General features: G+C 37.8%; 1 protein-coding gene across 12 annotated transcripts in view; it reads right to left on the bottom strand.

The window, feature by feature from the left end:
• LOC128698972 (DDB1- and CUL4-associated factor 8) overlaps positions 1 to 16,037 on the bottom strand; it is a 145,364-nt gene that overhangs the window by 98,322 nt on the left and 31,005 nt on the right. For all 12 annotated transcript variants that reach the window (XR_011393539.1, XR_008408528.2, XM_053791452.2 and 9 more), the window contains 5 exons: positions 12,741 to 13,291; positions 11,807 to 12,053; positions 7,544 to 7,802; positions 5,138 to 5,373; positions 1,573 to 1,747 (listed from right to left, as the gene is read on the bottom strand). Coding sequence is in view for 10 of the 12 variants with exons in the window: in XM_053791452.2 (XP_053647427.1) it covers positions 1,573 to 1,747; positions 5,138 to 5,373; positions 7,544 to 7,802; positions 11,807 to 12,053; positions 12,741 to 13,272 (1,449 nt within the window). In the remaining 2 variants the exon portion in view is untranslated. The remainder of the gene's footprint in view (positions 1 to 1,572; positions 1,748 to 5,137; positions 5,374 to 7,543; positions 7,803 to 11,806; positions 12,054 to 12,740; positions 13,292 to 16,037) is intronic.

Genomic DNA, 16,037 nt, shown 5'->3' on the forward strand with positions numbered 1-16,037 from the left:
ATTACCAAAACTGTTGTCCAGAGGGCTGAGGAAGGGTTGTTGAGGTGGTTCAGACATGTAGAGAGAATGGAGCGAAACAGAGTGACTTCAAGAGTGTATCAGTCTGTAGTAGAAGGAAGGCGGGGTAGGGGTCGGCCTAGGAAAGGTTGGAGGGAGGGGGTAAAGGAGGTTTTGTGTGCGAGGGGTTTGGACTTCCAGCAGGCATGCGTGAGCGTGTTTGATAGAAGTGAATGGAGACAAATGGTTTTTAATACTTGACGTGCTGTTGGAGTGTGAGCAAAGTAACATTTATGAAGGGGTTCAGGGAAACCGGCAGGCCGGACTTGAGTCCTGGAGATGGGAAATACAGTGCCTGCACTCTGAAGGAGGGGTGTTAATGTTGCAGTTTAAAAACTGTAGTGTAAAGCACCCTTCTGGCAAGACAGTGTTGGAGTGAATGATGGTGAAAGTTTTTCTTTTTCGGGCCACCCTGCCTTGGTGGGAATTGGCCAGTGTGATAAATAAATAATAAAATAATACCTAGAGGGGTGTGTATATATATGCTTGTACATGTATGTGTAGTGTGACCTAAGTGCAAGTAGAAGTAGCAAGACATACCTGAAATCTTGCATGTTTATGAGACAGAAAAAAAGATACTAGCAATCCTACCATCATGTAAAACAATTACAGGTTTCCGTTTTACACTCACTTGGCAGGACGGTAGTACCTCCCTGGGTGGTTGCTGTCTACCAACCTATATATTGTATATATATAAAAAAAAAAGTTAGGCTTATCTTGGAGTATGCAGCACCAGTATGGAACCTAAACTGATAAAGCATGTTGAGCATGCACAAGAATGCAACAAGACTGGTTCCTGAGCCAAGAACATGCACTATGAGGAAAAGCTAATGGAATTGAACCTAACAACACTGGAGGACAGAAGAGCCAAGGAGGCCATGATAATATACAAAATACTCAGGAATTGGTAAGGTAGACAGGGATAGGCTGTTTGAGAAGCGAGACATGGGAACTTGGGAACATCACTCGAAGTTAAAGTCACAGATGAGCCGCAGGTATATTAGGAAGTATTTCTTCAGTCTCAAGAGTGGTCAGGAAGTAGAATAATTTTGGCGAGGAAGTGGTGGAGCCAGGCTCCATACATAGTAATAGAAGTAGGTATGACAGGGTCCATAAGGCAAAGAGTCAATCTGACAAGTGGTAAGTTAAGAGGCAGGCCCAGGATCTGAGAATTGACTCCTGCAACCAAAGAGAGGCAAGGACAAATAAGCGAGTACGTATGTTTGTGCATGCATGTGAGCACACCCCCCTTCACCAACACACACACACACACACACACACACACACACACACACACACACACACACACACACACACACACACACACACACACACACACACACACACACACACACACACACACACACAATTATAACCAACTGGGTTTTGCTACGTGTAAATTTTACTTAATGTCACTTTACTTACGAATACCTATCACTGCTCTTGCAGGGGATTACTGTATAAGAAGAGAAATGTTTAACATATCAACTAAAATTTTCTCATTTTAGTACTTACCAGGTGACGAGGGCAATACTTAAAAACTGGGAAACTTAGATTCCCACAACGTCGATCATAAACTCGCACAAACTGATCATGGCCGCTGACGCAAAACTGATTCTCATTGACAGGATGTGCATGGATGCTGTACAGGGAAATACGACTACCAGATACATCTTTCACCAGAGCAACCCTGAAAGACATTAACATCAATTTTATTTCAATATGAAAAGGTTGGAGGGAGGGGGTAAAGGTTTTGTGGGTGAGGGGCTTGGACTTCCAGCAAACATGTGTGAGCGTGTTAGATAGGAATAAATGGAGACGAATGGTATTTGGGACTTGATGAGCTGTTGGTTATATTGTGAGAAGGGTAATATTTAGTGAAGGGATTCAGGAAAACTGGTTATTATAGATTTAGCCAGACTTGAGTCCTGGAAATGGGAAGTACAATGCCTGCACTTCACCTCTTTCAGGGTCCAGAGGCCAAATTTCGAAGTGTGCACCAGGGTCCATGAATTTTCAAAAAAATAATTTATTTTTTCTTATGAAATGGTCGAGAATATTTTTCTGAAGGTAATAAAACAAAAAGTACGAAATTTGATGGAAAATTGACGAAATTATGCTCTTGCGAATTTTGATGTGTCAGCGATATTTATGCATCGGCGATTTTGCCGACTTTGACTCCCATTGTAGGCCAATTACATTATTCCAGTCAACTAAATTCTTAGCTATTTCACTAGTATTATTTCTATTCTATCGACTGAGCACAAGAAATCGCCAAGTCAACTGTTTCAACTACAAAATAAAGTGATGGGAAATTGGTAATTTGGCCAATTTAATGCAAAGTTCAAAATAGTATTCCAATTTCAAAATAGGGTCCAGAATAAACAATGCAGGCATTCCTGGCACTAAACTAACATTACCTCTGTTCATTAGTTACGTTTTCAGGCTTTACAAACTAATTCCATTTTGATTTTTTATTCACAAAATTAATTTTTATTCAAACCAAAAAATAGAAGAGTTACTGCTATGCAATATTGTAATAATTGTATAAATAATATCACCACATTTGCAAACGTATATTAGACTCACACGTATTAGACGTGCGAGGTCATTTGTTTACTCTTGAACATCGGCAAAAATTTAACATTTCCGCTACTTTGAGCTCAGTTTCAAGCCATTTCCAATACTAAAACCAATCAAAATCATCTCTATTTCTGTAACATATCTTCCATTCTATCAAATGAGACCAGGAAATCGCAAATACAACTATAAAAAAAATACAAAAAAACACTGCAAAGTCGCTGTTTTAATCGAAAATTACAGTCTCAATTTTTCTTCTCTCATTATGCACTGTGTGCTGCAGGATTTGTTTTATGTGGTGCACACATACCACAGATGTATTCTCTCAAATCTAGGCCCAAATTTACCGCTCACATCTTATCAGAGTGAGCTGAGCTCATGGCGTAGATCTATGGTTTGGACCCTGAAAGGGTTAAAGGAGGAGTCTGGGATATTGACAGTTTAGAGAGACTTCTAAACTGTCATATCTGAGCACCTCTGCAAAGATAGTGATTATGTATGAGTGAGGTGAACTTGCTGAATGATGAAGAAAGTATTTTCTTTTAGGGGATTTTTCTTTCTTTTTTGGGTCACCCTGCCTCGGCGGGAGACAGCCAACTTGTTGAAAAATAAAAAAATGAATATTCAAAAGTGTAAACAATACCCAGTGCTACCATAGATTTGTCCCGAGTACAGCTGTAACTATCTGTATGTAGCATTATGTGAAAAACTAGACGAGGTCATGTTAAAAGCATAACCAGTTAGTGATGAAATCTTCTTCTCTTCTTTCAACAAACTGGCTGTATCCCACTGAAGCAGGGTGGCCCAGAAAGAAAAACAAAAGTTTCTCTTTTTAACTTTAGTAATGTATACAGAAGAAGGGGTTACTAGTCCCTTGTTCCCAGCATTTTAGTCACCTCTTACAACACGCATGGCTTACAGAGGAAGAATTCTGTTCCACTTCCGTGGAGATAAGAGGAGAGAGACAAGAATAAGAACTAGTACAAAAATAGAAAATAATCCAGAGGGGTGTGCGTATATAAATGCTTGTACATGCACCTGTAGTGTGACCTAAGTGTAAGTAGAAGTAGCAAGATGTACCTGAAATCTTATATGTTTATAAAACAAAAAAAAAATCACCAGCAATCCTACCATCTTGTAAAACAATTACAGGCTTGCGTTGTACTCACTTGGCAGGATGGCAGTACCTCCCTGGGTGGTTGCTGTCTACCAACCTACTACCTAGGATTAACAGTTTTTTGTTTTTTTTAACAAGTCGGCCATCTCCCACCGAGGCAGGGTGACCCAAAAAGAAAAAAAATCCCCAAAAAGAAAATACTTTCATCATCATTCAACATTTTCACCTCACTCACACAATCATTGTTTTTGCAGAGGTGCTCAGAACACAATAGTTTAGAAGCATATACGTATAAAGAATACACAACATATCCCCCTAAACTGCCAATATCCCGAACCCCTCCTTTAAAGTGCAGGCATTGTACTTCCCATATCCAGGATTCAAGTCCAGCTATATAAAATAACCAGTTTCCCTGAATTCTTTCACTAAATATTACCCTGCTCACACTCCAACAGCTCATCAGGCCCCAAATACCATTCGTCTCCATTCACTCCTATCTAACATGCTCATGCACGCTTGCTGGAAGTCCAAGCCCCTCTCCCACAAAGCCTCCTGTACCCCCTCCCTCCAACCCTTTCGAGGACGACCCCTACCCCGCCTTCCTTCCCCTACAGACTTATACGCTCTCCATGTCATTCTACTTTGATCCATTCTCTGTAAGTAACCAAACCACCTCAACAACCCCTCTTCAGCCCTTTGACTAATACTTTCATTAACTCCACACCTCTTAATTTCCACATTCCAAATTTTCTGCATAATATGTACACCACATACTGCTCTTCATGTCATTCTACTTTGGTCATTTAGAGAGAATGGATCAAAGTAGAATGACAGAGAGCATTTAAATCTGTAGGGGAAGGAAGACAGGGTAGGGGTCGTCCTCGAAAAGGTTGGAAGGAAGGGGTAAGGGAGGTTTTGTGGGAGAGGGGCTTGGACTTCCAACAGGCGTGCGTGAGCGTGTTCGTTAGGAGTGAATGGAGACGAATGGTATTTGGGACCTGACGATCTGTTGGAGTGTGAGCAGGGTAATATTTAGTGAAGGGATTCAGGGAAACCGGTTATTTTTATATAGCCGGACTTGAGTCCTGGAAATGGGAAGTACAATGCCTGCACTCTAAAGGAGGGGTTCAGGATATTGACAGTTTGGAGGGGTATGTTGTGTATCTTTATACGTATATGCTTCCAAGCTGTTGTGTTCTGAGCACCTCTGCAAAAACAGTGATTATGTGTGAGTGAGGTGAAAGAGTTGAATGATGATGAAAGTATTTTCTTTTTGGGGGTTTTCTTTCTTTTTGGGTCACCCTGCCTCAATGGGAGACGGCCGACTTGTTAAAAAAAACATTGCCCTTAGTCAAGGACATTTAATTTTCTGACTTTAGTTACCTAGTATGCTGCTCTTGTCTAATATCTATGTTAAGTACTACTGCATCTTCTCCAGCAGATAATACAACATGTGGGGAGGTAGGAAGTGTTGCTAATTTATGTGCTGGACCATGGTGCTTGGCTAACTTGCGGGTGGATTTGCACACGCCTGTTGACGAGAGCTCTGCCAAACGTACTTGTCCATCACGCGCACAAGATACAATGTGTGTGTCTCCGCTTAATGGTAGGAACTTACTCTGAAAAAGAAAAAAAAAAGGAAGTTGGAAAATATTCCAAATACTGAAATTAAAACAAAATAATGGCAAGAAGCATATGCATATTGTCAGTACTGTCTTGCTATTATGAACGTTGAGAAAAATAAATTAAATAAATGCGGTACAGGGGTGCCCTGCTTTAGCACTTCGTTAATGCAGTGGTTTTCAGTTATACCTATTTGTTATTTATTCAGACTTCCTACAACAGATATATTCACCACTCACGATAAGCTAAGGATGAAAATATTTTTAGGAAAGTAATTTGTGTGCTGTATATGTATTTTTTAAGTCCTAGCTTTACTGCTCACTTAACCCCTTGACTGTCACAACCCCCAAGCCTGAGGTGTCTCCTGGTGTCACAAAATTTAAAAAAAAAAAAAAAAAAAAATTCTTGTTAAATGGTAAGAGAATCTTTTCCCGATTGTAATGACACCAAAAAAAACGAAATTTGATGGAAAACTGACGGAATTACACTCGTGCGAAGTTAGCAACCTCGGTGATATTTAAAAATTGGCGATTTCACCCACTTTGAGCCCTGTTTTCGGCTAATTCCGTTGTTCCAGTCAACCAAACTCATAACTATTTCTTTAGAACTCTGTTTTTTCTATCGATTGAGTACAAGAAACTGCCCATTTACCAATTTCAACTACCCAATAATGTAGTCAGAAATTTGCAATTTGGCCATTTCAAGAAAATTAAAAAATATGACAATTTCAAAATAAGGTCCAGAATGAACAATGCAGACATTCCTGGCTCTAAAATAACATTTTCTTTGTTCATCAGTCACATTTCCAGCCCCCTCTGATATTACTCTTGCTTTCTATTTTGAATTTTTATTAAAACAAAAAATAGAAGATTTACTGTTATGCAGACTACGGAAATACTGTAATAATTATACAAATAATGTCAACCCATTCATGACTGCATATTAGAATGGCTAGTTGGACATTTAATCAACAATGACATAATTTGTTTACTTTTGAACATCGGCAAAAATCAAACATTTCCCCTACTTTGAGCTCCATTTCCAGGTTCTTTTTATAGTAAAACCAATCAAAATCACCTCTATTTCAATAATATGTTTTTCATTCTATCAAATGAGACCAAGAAAACGAGAATACAATCATAAATACTATACGAAAATAGACCACAAAGTCGGAGCACTGCGTGCTCCAGAATTTTTTTTATATGGTGCATACTGACCACACAGACCCATTCTCTCACAAGTGGGCCTACCAGCTTTCTCCTACTTGATTTGAAGCTGCTAGAATTTATGAGTATATATGTCAAACACAGTACCTCGTAAGATATATACAGTGGACCCCCGGTTAACGAACTTTTTTCATTCCAGTAGTATGTTCAGGTGCCAGTACTGACCGAATTTTTTCCAATAAGGAATATTGTGAAGTAGATTAGTCCATTTCAGACCCCCAAACATACACGTACAAACGCACTTACATAAATACACTTACATAATTGGTCGCATTTGGAGGTGATCGTTAAGCGGGGGTCCACTGTATATATATACGATTGAAACAGTTAAAGGGTTAATATATGACTAGTTATCAGGTATTTATAAACATCTGAGAGTGAAAAAAGGTTATGTTTCACTTTACAGCAATTTTTGCTTGACAGCAGTAGCCTGGAACTTAACCTGCGGTATAATTGGGGCCCTCCTGTACATATAAAAATCTTGCAGTGACATTAGGCAAAGAAATTATACAACTAGAACACACCAACTATTGTTTTGTGTTAAGCAAGATACAATATTGCATCACCAAATTGTTATTATATTACTCCTAACTATTAAGTCTTTCTTATTACTACCAATATTATCGAGAATACTATCCTCCACTGAATTTGTACCTCTTTAATTATACATTAATACCAAGATAAATGTGCCCCCAGTAATCATACAAAATTATTTTAAATTGGTATAAAATATTTTAATTGTTAATAATAAGAACCCATGTACTAACACAGACCCCAGAGTCCCACTGGTGATGAGCCTGCTCAGCCTTCAGCTGACATGGGCCAAAGAGTAAGCAACAAAATTCTAAAATAGAGCACTATAAATACAAATGACTGAAAAATATGATTTTTCCACATTGTTTCCATTACAATGAGAAGCATGTTATAAGTAATAACTGACCTGGAATACATTATTTCGATGGCCACTGTAGAATGTGATCAAAGCTTTTTCTCTGGCCCAGTCCCACACAGCAATCTGAAAGTCATCTGAGCCACTGGCTAATCTAGTTCCAGTGGTATTAAAGCTTAATGCATTGACACATCCCCGATGAAACTCCATTTTGTACATTAACTCAAGGCGTTTAGGCACATGGAGGGAGTCATAATAATGGTGGCCGAACAAGATTGATGTCTGATGTTTAGCTCTCCCACCTAACTGCCTGCAAATCGAGGAATACACAACTGTATTGATAATTTCTCACCAACATGCTTAACAGCAATGCTTTAATTCCAGTGCTAAATACAATAACTATTTTTTTAAGAACCAAATTATATTTATATCAAAAAATTGATAATGCAATGATAAATAGTATTAGGACATTCAACTAAATATCACTTCATTATGGGACATGTGTAAATGTTAGTTTTTACCCGATTAACTTTTGCTAAAAATTTAAAATGTGCATGTTGCCGAGTACCTTAAAAATTAAATTTTATTCCAATTAAATTTTCCATAAATTTTTGTATTTTAATTATTTTTGCCAATAGGCTCCCATGCATTTTGATAAGAAATATACAAACCTACAGCCCAACCCCTAATATCATATATACATTCACAGGATAGTGAGTGAATGACCATGAATTTGTTTCCTTGGTGGGAGATAGCTTGCATGTTAAAAAAAAATTAAAAAAAATTTTTAACAAGTAAGCCGTCTCCCACCGAGGCAGGGTGACCCAAAAAGAAAGAAAATCCCCAAAAAGAAAATACTTTCATCATCATTCAACACTTTCACCTCACTCACACATTATCACTGTTTTTGCAGAGGTGCTCAAAACACAATAGCTTAGAAGCATATACGTATAAAGACACACAACATATCCCTCCAAACTGATAATATCCCGAACCCCTCCTTTAGAGTACAGGCATTGTACTTCCCATTTCCAGGACAAGTCCGGTTATATAAAAATAACTGGTTTCCAGGAATCCCTTCACTAAATATTACCCTACCCACACTCCAACAGATCGTCAGGTCCCAAATACCATTTGTCTCCATTTACTCCTATCGAACACGCTCATGCACGCCTGCTGGAAGTCTAAGCCCCTCGCCCACAAAACCTCCCTTAACCCTTCCTTCCAACCTTTATAGGGACGACCCCTACCCCTCCTTCCTTCCCCTACAGATTTATATGCTCTCCATGTCATTTTACTTTGATCCATTCTCTCTAAATGACCAAACCACCTCAACAACCCCACTTCAGCCCTCTGACTAATACTTTTATTAATTCCACACCTTCTCCTAATTTCCACACTCCGAATTTTCTGCATAATATTTACACCACACATTGCCCTTAGACAGGACATTTCCACTGCCTCCAACCGCCTCCTCGCTGCTTCATTCACAACCCAAGCTTCACACCCATATAAGAGTGTTGGTACTACTATACTTTCATACATTCCCTTCTTTGCCTCCATAGATAACATTTTTTGCCTCCACATATACATCAATGCACCACTCACCTTTTTTCCCTCATCAATTCTATGATTAACCTCATCCTTCATAAATCCATCCGCCGACACGTCAACTCCCAAGTATCTGAAAACATTCACTTCTTCCATATTCCTCCTCCCCAATTTGATATCCAATTTTTTTTTTATCTAAATCATTTGATACCCTCATCACCTTACTCTTTTCTATGTTCACTTTCAACTTTCTACCTTTACACACACTCCCAAACTCATCCACTAACCTTTGCAATTTTTCTTTAGAATCTCCCATAGCACAGTATCATCAGCAAAAAGCAACTGTGTCAATTCCCATTTTGTATTTAATTCCCCATAATTTAATCCCACCCGTCTCCTGAACACCCTAGCATTTACTTCTTTTACAACCCCATCTATAAATATATTAAACAACCATGGTGACATTACACATCCCTGTCTAAGACCTACTTTTACTGGAAAGTAGTCTCCCTCTCTTCTACACACCCTAACCTGAGCCTCACTATCCTCATAAAAACTCTTTACGGCATTCAGTAACTTACCACCTCTTCCATATTCTTGCAACATCTGCCACATTGCTCCCCTATCCACTATCATATGCCTTTTCTAAATCCATAAATGCAATAAAAACTTCCCTACCTTCATCTAAATACTGTTCACATATATGCTTCAATGTAAACACTTGATCTACACATCCCCTACCCACTCTGAAACCTCCTTGCTCATCCGCAATCCTACATTCTGTCTTACCTCTAATTCTTTCAATTATAACCCTACCACACACTTTTCCTGGTATACTCAGTAAACTTATTCCTCTATAATTTTTACAATCTCTTTTGTCCCCCTTCCCTTTATATAAAGGGACTATACATGCTCTCTGCCAATCCCTAGGTACATTCCCGTCTTTCACACATTTATTAAACAAAAATACCAACCACTCCAACACTATATCCCCCCCTGCTTTTAACATTTCTGTCATGATCCCGTCAGTTCCAGCTGCTTTACCCCCTTTCATTCTACGTAATGCCTCACACACCTCTCCCACACTCACATCCTGTTCTTCTTCACTCCTAAAAGATGGTATACCTCCCTGGCCAGTGCATGAAATTACCGCTTCCCTTTCTTCGTCGACATTTAAAAGTTCCTCAATATATTCTCGCCATCTCCCCATCTACTAACTCCCCTACTCTGTTTTTAACTGACAAATCCATTCGTTCTCTAGGCTTTCTTAACTCGTTTAACTCACTCCAAATTTTTTTCTTATTTTCATCAAAATTTATTGACAGTGCCTCTCCCACTCTATCATCTGCTCTCCTTTTGCACTCTCTCACCACTCTCTTTACCTTTCTTTTACTCTCCATATACTCTGCTCTTCTTATAACACTTCTGCTTTGTAAAAACCTCTCTTAAGCTAACTTTCTCTCTTTTATCACACCCTTTACTTCATCATTCCACCAATCATTCCTCTTTCCTCCTGCACCCACCCTCCTATAACCACAAACTTCTGCCCCACATTCTAATACTGCATTTTTAAAACTATTCCAACCTTCTTCAACCACCCCACTACTCAAACTTGCACCAGCCCACCTTTCTGCCAATAGTTACTTATATCTCACTCGAACTTTATACACTTTCACCTCCCTCTTGCTTGTTGTTGCCATTTTCCTCTTTTCCCATCTACCTCTTACTCTAACTGTATCTAGAACTAAATGATGATCCAATATATTGGTTGCCCCTTTAAAACGTGTACATCCTGGAGCCTACCCATCAACCTTTTATCCACCAATACATAATCTAACAAACTAAAATATATTCACTAATAAAGAATGGTTTGTAAGATTTATATTAAGGTGCCTCAAGTTACTGAGTGATACAGTCCATGTTACTATACAATTTCCTAACATCACGCACTGAAAGGTAAAGATACCGGTAAGACATGTTTGGACAGTTTTACAGAAGTTTAAAAGGAAGGTATTTACCATATAGGAATTTTTCAAGGAAATCTTCAATAAATGTTTTGCATCAGGAATAAAAATGCAATAAAGATAAAATATAATGTTTTTACCTACTGTAGTAGACAATGTTCCTCTTCACCCATCTGACCCAAGTGATTGGTACTATAACATTAGTGTAGATTTCTCTGCCTGCCCACACCCCTTCCATGCAACCCCTAAACCAATTCTAAACCAACTGCCTACCCCTCTTTCCTTCCATGTCAGCTGATCATCCTTCCAAATAGTTTCTTTACAAAATAAATAAATAAATAGATTTACATATTTATTTAATTAACAATCAAGCCATCTCCCACCAAGGCAGAAAAAAAAAAAACACTCACTATCATTCACTCAATAACCGTCTTATCAGAAGTGAACAAATGTCACAAATATGACAACCTTCTAAACTTTAACATCCTTACCACTCTTTTAGAGTGCAGGCACTGTACCTCCCACCTCCAGGGTTCAAGTTTAGCTAACAGATTTTCCCTGAATCCCTTTACAAATGTTACCTTGCTAACACCACTCCAGCACTTCAATATATGAACAAGTAAGTATTTGATCATTCACTAATAAAATCACTTGTTGGAGCCCAAGAAAGAAAGAAAAATCTCTAGATCATCTAAATTTTGAATTATCTAAACACCCCCAAATGCTTTAATCAAGCACAAATTTCCTTACAAAGTAACAGCCTAGATACCAATAACTCTGTAAAAACCAACTATCTAACCTTTGAATAATTTGCTCAACAAAATTCCACTTATGTTTGGGATAAGGTCGGTCTTGAATTCTTTTAATTTCTTTGGCAATGGCTTCTTCAGTATCCCTTCGCTGTGATTCATCTTCCAAACTATCCCGAGTGCTTCTTCTCTGTCTTGTGTCGTCTGAATCGGAATCTGTATCTGACAGTAGGCCACCAAATATAGTTTGACGATTGTGAATTCTTTCTCGACGACGTTCTGACACTGGTGAATCATCTATGAATAATAATCACATTAAGACTAATATTTAAAATCCACAGACATCAATTTTTCAAAAATTAAAAAATATTTTAAACACTCCCACTTATCACACTCCACAGTGGAAATTTTAATGGTAGAAATCCAAAACAATGACAATAAAAAAAACCTCAGAAGCAAGTGAAAACAACCCAGTTTAACAACATATGGGAGAAAAGAATGACAAGAAAAATGAAGGACTCCAAAATATGGCAAGAGAAATAATAAGGGTGAAAGTAGAAAAGTAACCATTGAATGTGGGGATGGTTTCAACCACTTGATAGATAAGTGGTAGAAATGCGAACAGAGTGGTGAAGACATTATCAACCAAATTCCTCGATGTAACAATCGTTTTGTTTTTTTATCAAAAACATTAAAGAAGGAACCTGAGTTTGAGAAGGCAACAGTCAATGCTAGAACTGTATCTTGTTTTTTCTGCCTTGAAAGTTACGTTAGATTTTGTAGTTTTCAGGCATCCATTTCTTTTTTCATGTATCCCAGTTGTATATGATTTCAAATTTGTGACATGAATAAGATACACAAAGGCACACTAAAGATTTTACTAAGAACTTATGTCAAATCAACAATGACACAGTATGAATAAACCAAATATTCTGAATGAACTGTCTTCAAATAATATATTGTGTTGCAATTTACACGTCTTACCAGTGCCATCATTATCTGTATTGCCACTTGCTGCACTTCCAGTTTCCATAGCTGAAGGACTAGTTGGCTCCATGTGATCTGTCTCTGTGTCTCGGCTGGTGTCTGCACTAGTCTCGTCCATTTCTGAGGCAGGGCCAGTAGTTATAGTGGTAATGGACTTGCTTATGAGAGTATCCCCAGTGTCATTGGTTGTCCTGTCGTTGACACTACTTGCACCCCTCTCGCATAGTGTGTTGTCGCCATCATCATCAGAGTCTGATTCAATGACCCTCGTCCGGTAACTCCTTGACCTTCTCGCCCTTCTACCAAAGACGACGGAACTTTCTCCATCTTTTCTGTCATTTTCAGATTTCACTTTTTTACTTGCTTCCTCATCAGATATCTCTGATCTTTCAATAGGAATGCTTAAGTCTTCTTTACTATCATTGTGTTCTCTTTTGTTATTTCCATTTTGTACCACAGTATCACTATCGTCCTTTGTGCAACAAGCTTCACTTAGATTCGTTAAGGAGGTCTCTGCTTCCTCTGCCATCTGGAGACCAACTAACTACCTGCAAATATAATTTACATTAACATCAATTGTTATGAAATTCTCAAGAAACTTATCTGGAGGATCAAACAAGCTATCAATCTATTTAACATTTTTAATTTGTCTAATATGAGAGATGAACGTGTAAAGACAAGTCACAGACTATGAAATGCAAGTTGTACAAACTGAAGCACTTAAAATACCCCCACTGGCCAATATAAGGGTAAGAAAACTACACATACACACAAAAAAATAAAAGATAAATATTTCTTACCACCAGAAACAAAAATAAAAGGCCATTTTTGTAGTAAAATTAGTACAGAAAAGACTAGAAAGTTTTCTTTGCAAACAGTGGGGAAAATATTGGAATGGGATACAAGAAGGTGATTACTACAACCACCGAAAATAATAAAAATGGTAAATTAACCCTGTCACTGAGTAGTCCATAGAGGTATGTAATAAACACCAGGTTCACAGATCTAAGTTTGTAACTCAGCTCCCTCTGATAACATATGATCAGAAAATTTTGGCCTAGACATGAGAGGATGGCTCTGCAGTCAGTGTGCACTGTTTAAAAAAAAAAAAACCTGCCCTATGTGGTGTATGTTGGTTTCAAAATAGCAAATTTGATGTTTTTTTCTAAGATTTTTTTATGGTTTTATTGGCTGTTTCTTGGGATTATTTGATAGAATTGAATATATACTGAAATGGAGATGATTTTGGTTGGTGCCAAAGCTGAAAGTAGTCTGAAATCAGGCTCAAAGCAACAGAAACCATTTGATTTCTGATGATTTTTCCTATGGACAGATAAGGCCTTTCCTTACACTTCCCTGTCTATTTTATGGGTATTTAGTAGGTCCAATTACAAATATAAATATTTATTGCCTTGTAAGCTTACAAAGTGTGGTTTACACGTTATAAGATTTTAATTACAAAAATGGCCACTATCGTGCTTAGGCACTAAGGGCAGACTAATAACTAATTACTCTATTTTGATATAGGTCATATTTGAGCAGTACATTTGAATATGTTAGGTACTTAGATACATTCTCAGTTAGGTACATACATAATTAGATTTTAAGTAGTTAGGTAGTCAAATCATTAAATTATTGGGACACCCTAAACCATGATCAATCATTCCTGGTTATATTTTAACATACAAGAAATAGGGTAAATCTTCAATTTTTGCATGCTGATGAATTCAAAATGGAGGACAAGTGTAATATAGGAGACCCTCCTATGCGAGGCAGTGTATGTAGATGCATACCATGCAATTTTAGATCAATGCACAATGCTTAGTTCTTCCTTCTTTCCATTGCCCCATTTTGTCTCTGGATATTTATCATGGCTTCCAAACTAAGTGCTGGTAAAGTAAGATTAAACCTTTGACTGTCGTAAGCCCCTTGCTGAAACTGTCATTCTATGTCGCAAAATTTTTTGAGAGAGAGAGAAAAAAAAATTCTTATGAAATGATAGAATCTTTTCCCAGTGGTAATGGCACCAAAAGTACAAAATTTGGTCGAAAACTCACGGAATTATGCTTCCGTGAAGTTTGTCGTCTCGGTGACATATACACATCGACGATTTCGCCGACTTTGAGCCCTGTTTTGGGGCAATTCCATTGTTCCAGTTTACCAAACTCGTAGCTATTTCTTTAGAACTCCATTTTTCTATAAGTTGAGTACAAGAAACTGCCCATTTACCGATTTGAGCTACCCAATAAAGTGGTCAGAAATTGGCAATTTGGCCAATTTCATGCAAATTAAAAAAGATGCCAATTTCAAAATAGGGTCCAGAATATACAATGTAGACATTCTTGGCACTAAAATAACATATCCTCTGTTCATTAGTCATGTCTCTAGGCCCCTCTTACATTACTATTGCTTTCTATTTTGATTTTTTATTCATACAAAAAATACAAAATTTACTGTTATGCAGACTACTGCATTATTGTAAAAATGGTATAAATAATATCAGTGCACTAGTGAAAGAATATAAGACTCCCCAGTTGACGTGTATTGGATGTGTGGTGTGATTTGCTTACTCCTGAACATTGGTAAAAATCAAACATTTCCGCTACTTGGAGCTCAATTTCACAGTCGTTTTCATGATGAAACTAATCAAAATCATCTCTATTTCTGTAATACGTTTTCGATTTTATCACGCGAGACCATGAAAACGAGAATACAACGATAAATACTATACGAAAATACACCTCAAAGTTGGCGTTTTAATCCAAAAAAACGGTCCTTTTTTTTTTCTCATTATGCACTGCGTGCTGCAGGATTTTTTTTTATGTGGTGCACACTGACCACACAGACCTATTCTCTCACGTGGGCCTACCAGCTTTCTCCTGCTTGATTTGAAGCCGCTAGAATTTATGCGTATTAATACATCCGAAACAGTGGCGCATAAGACGTATATATACAACCAAAACAGTCAGTCAAAGGGTTAATAATGAAACTATGCCTATTACAAAATAACTGGAGGTTATCGAGATGCTGAAGTGCAGTGTGTGCATCCTGGAGATGGCATAGGGTGTTTGGTGTTAGAGAATCAATGATCTCGTCAATCTGAGACAATTTGGCATAGGTAAGGGCTTGTGCAATGAGTAATCCTCAGTGTGACATTAAAGATAAAGATTTTATTTCCTTGTAAAGGTTACAAAGTGTAATTACAATTTTGGTTTAATAAGTACAAGGAGAGCCACTATCATGCCGGGGTATTTCGAGCAGATTAATCTTAGTATATAATAACTACTTAACTCT

Source organism: Cherax quadricarinatus, chromosome 55 (genome assembly GCF_038502225.1).
Source record: "Cherax quadricarinatus isolate ZL_2023a chromosome 55, ASM3850222v1, whole genome shotgun sequence".
In the NCBI taxonomy this organism is placed as follows: Eukaryota; Metazoa; Arthropoda; class Malacostraca; order Decapoda; family Parastacidae; genus Cherax; species Cherax quadricarinatus.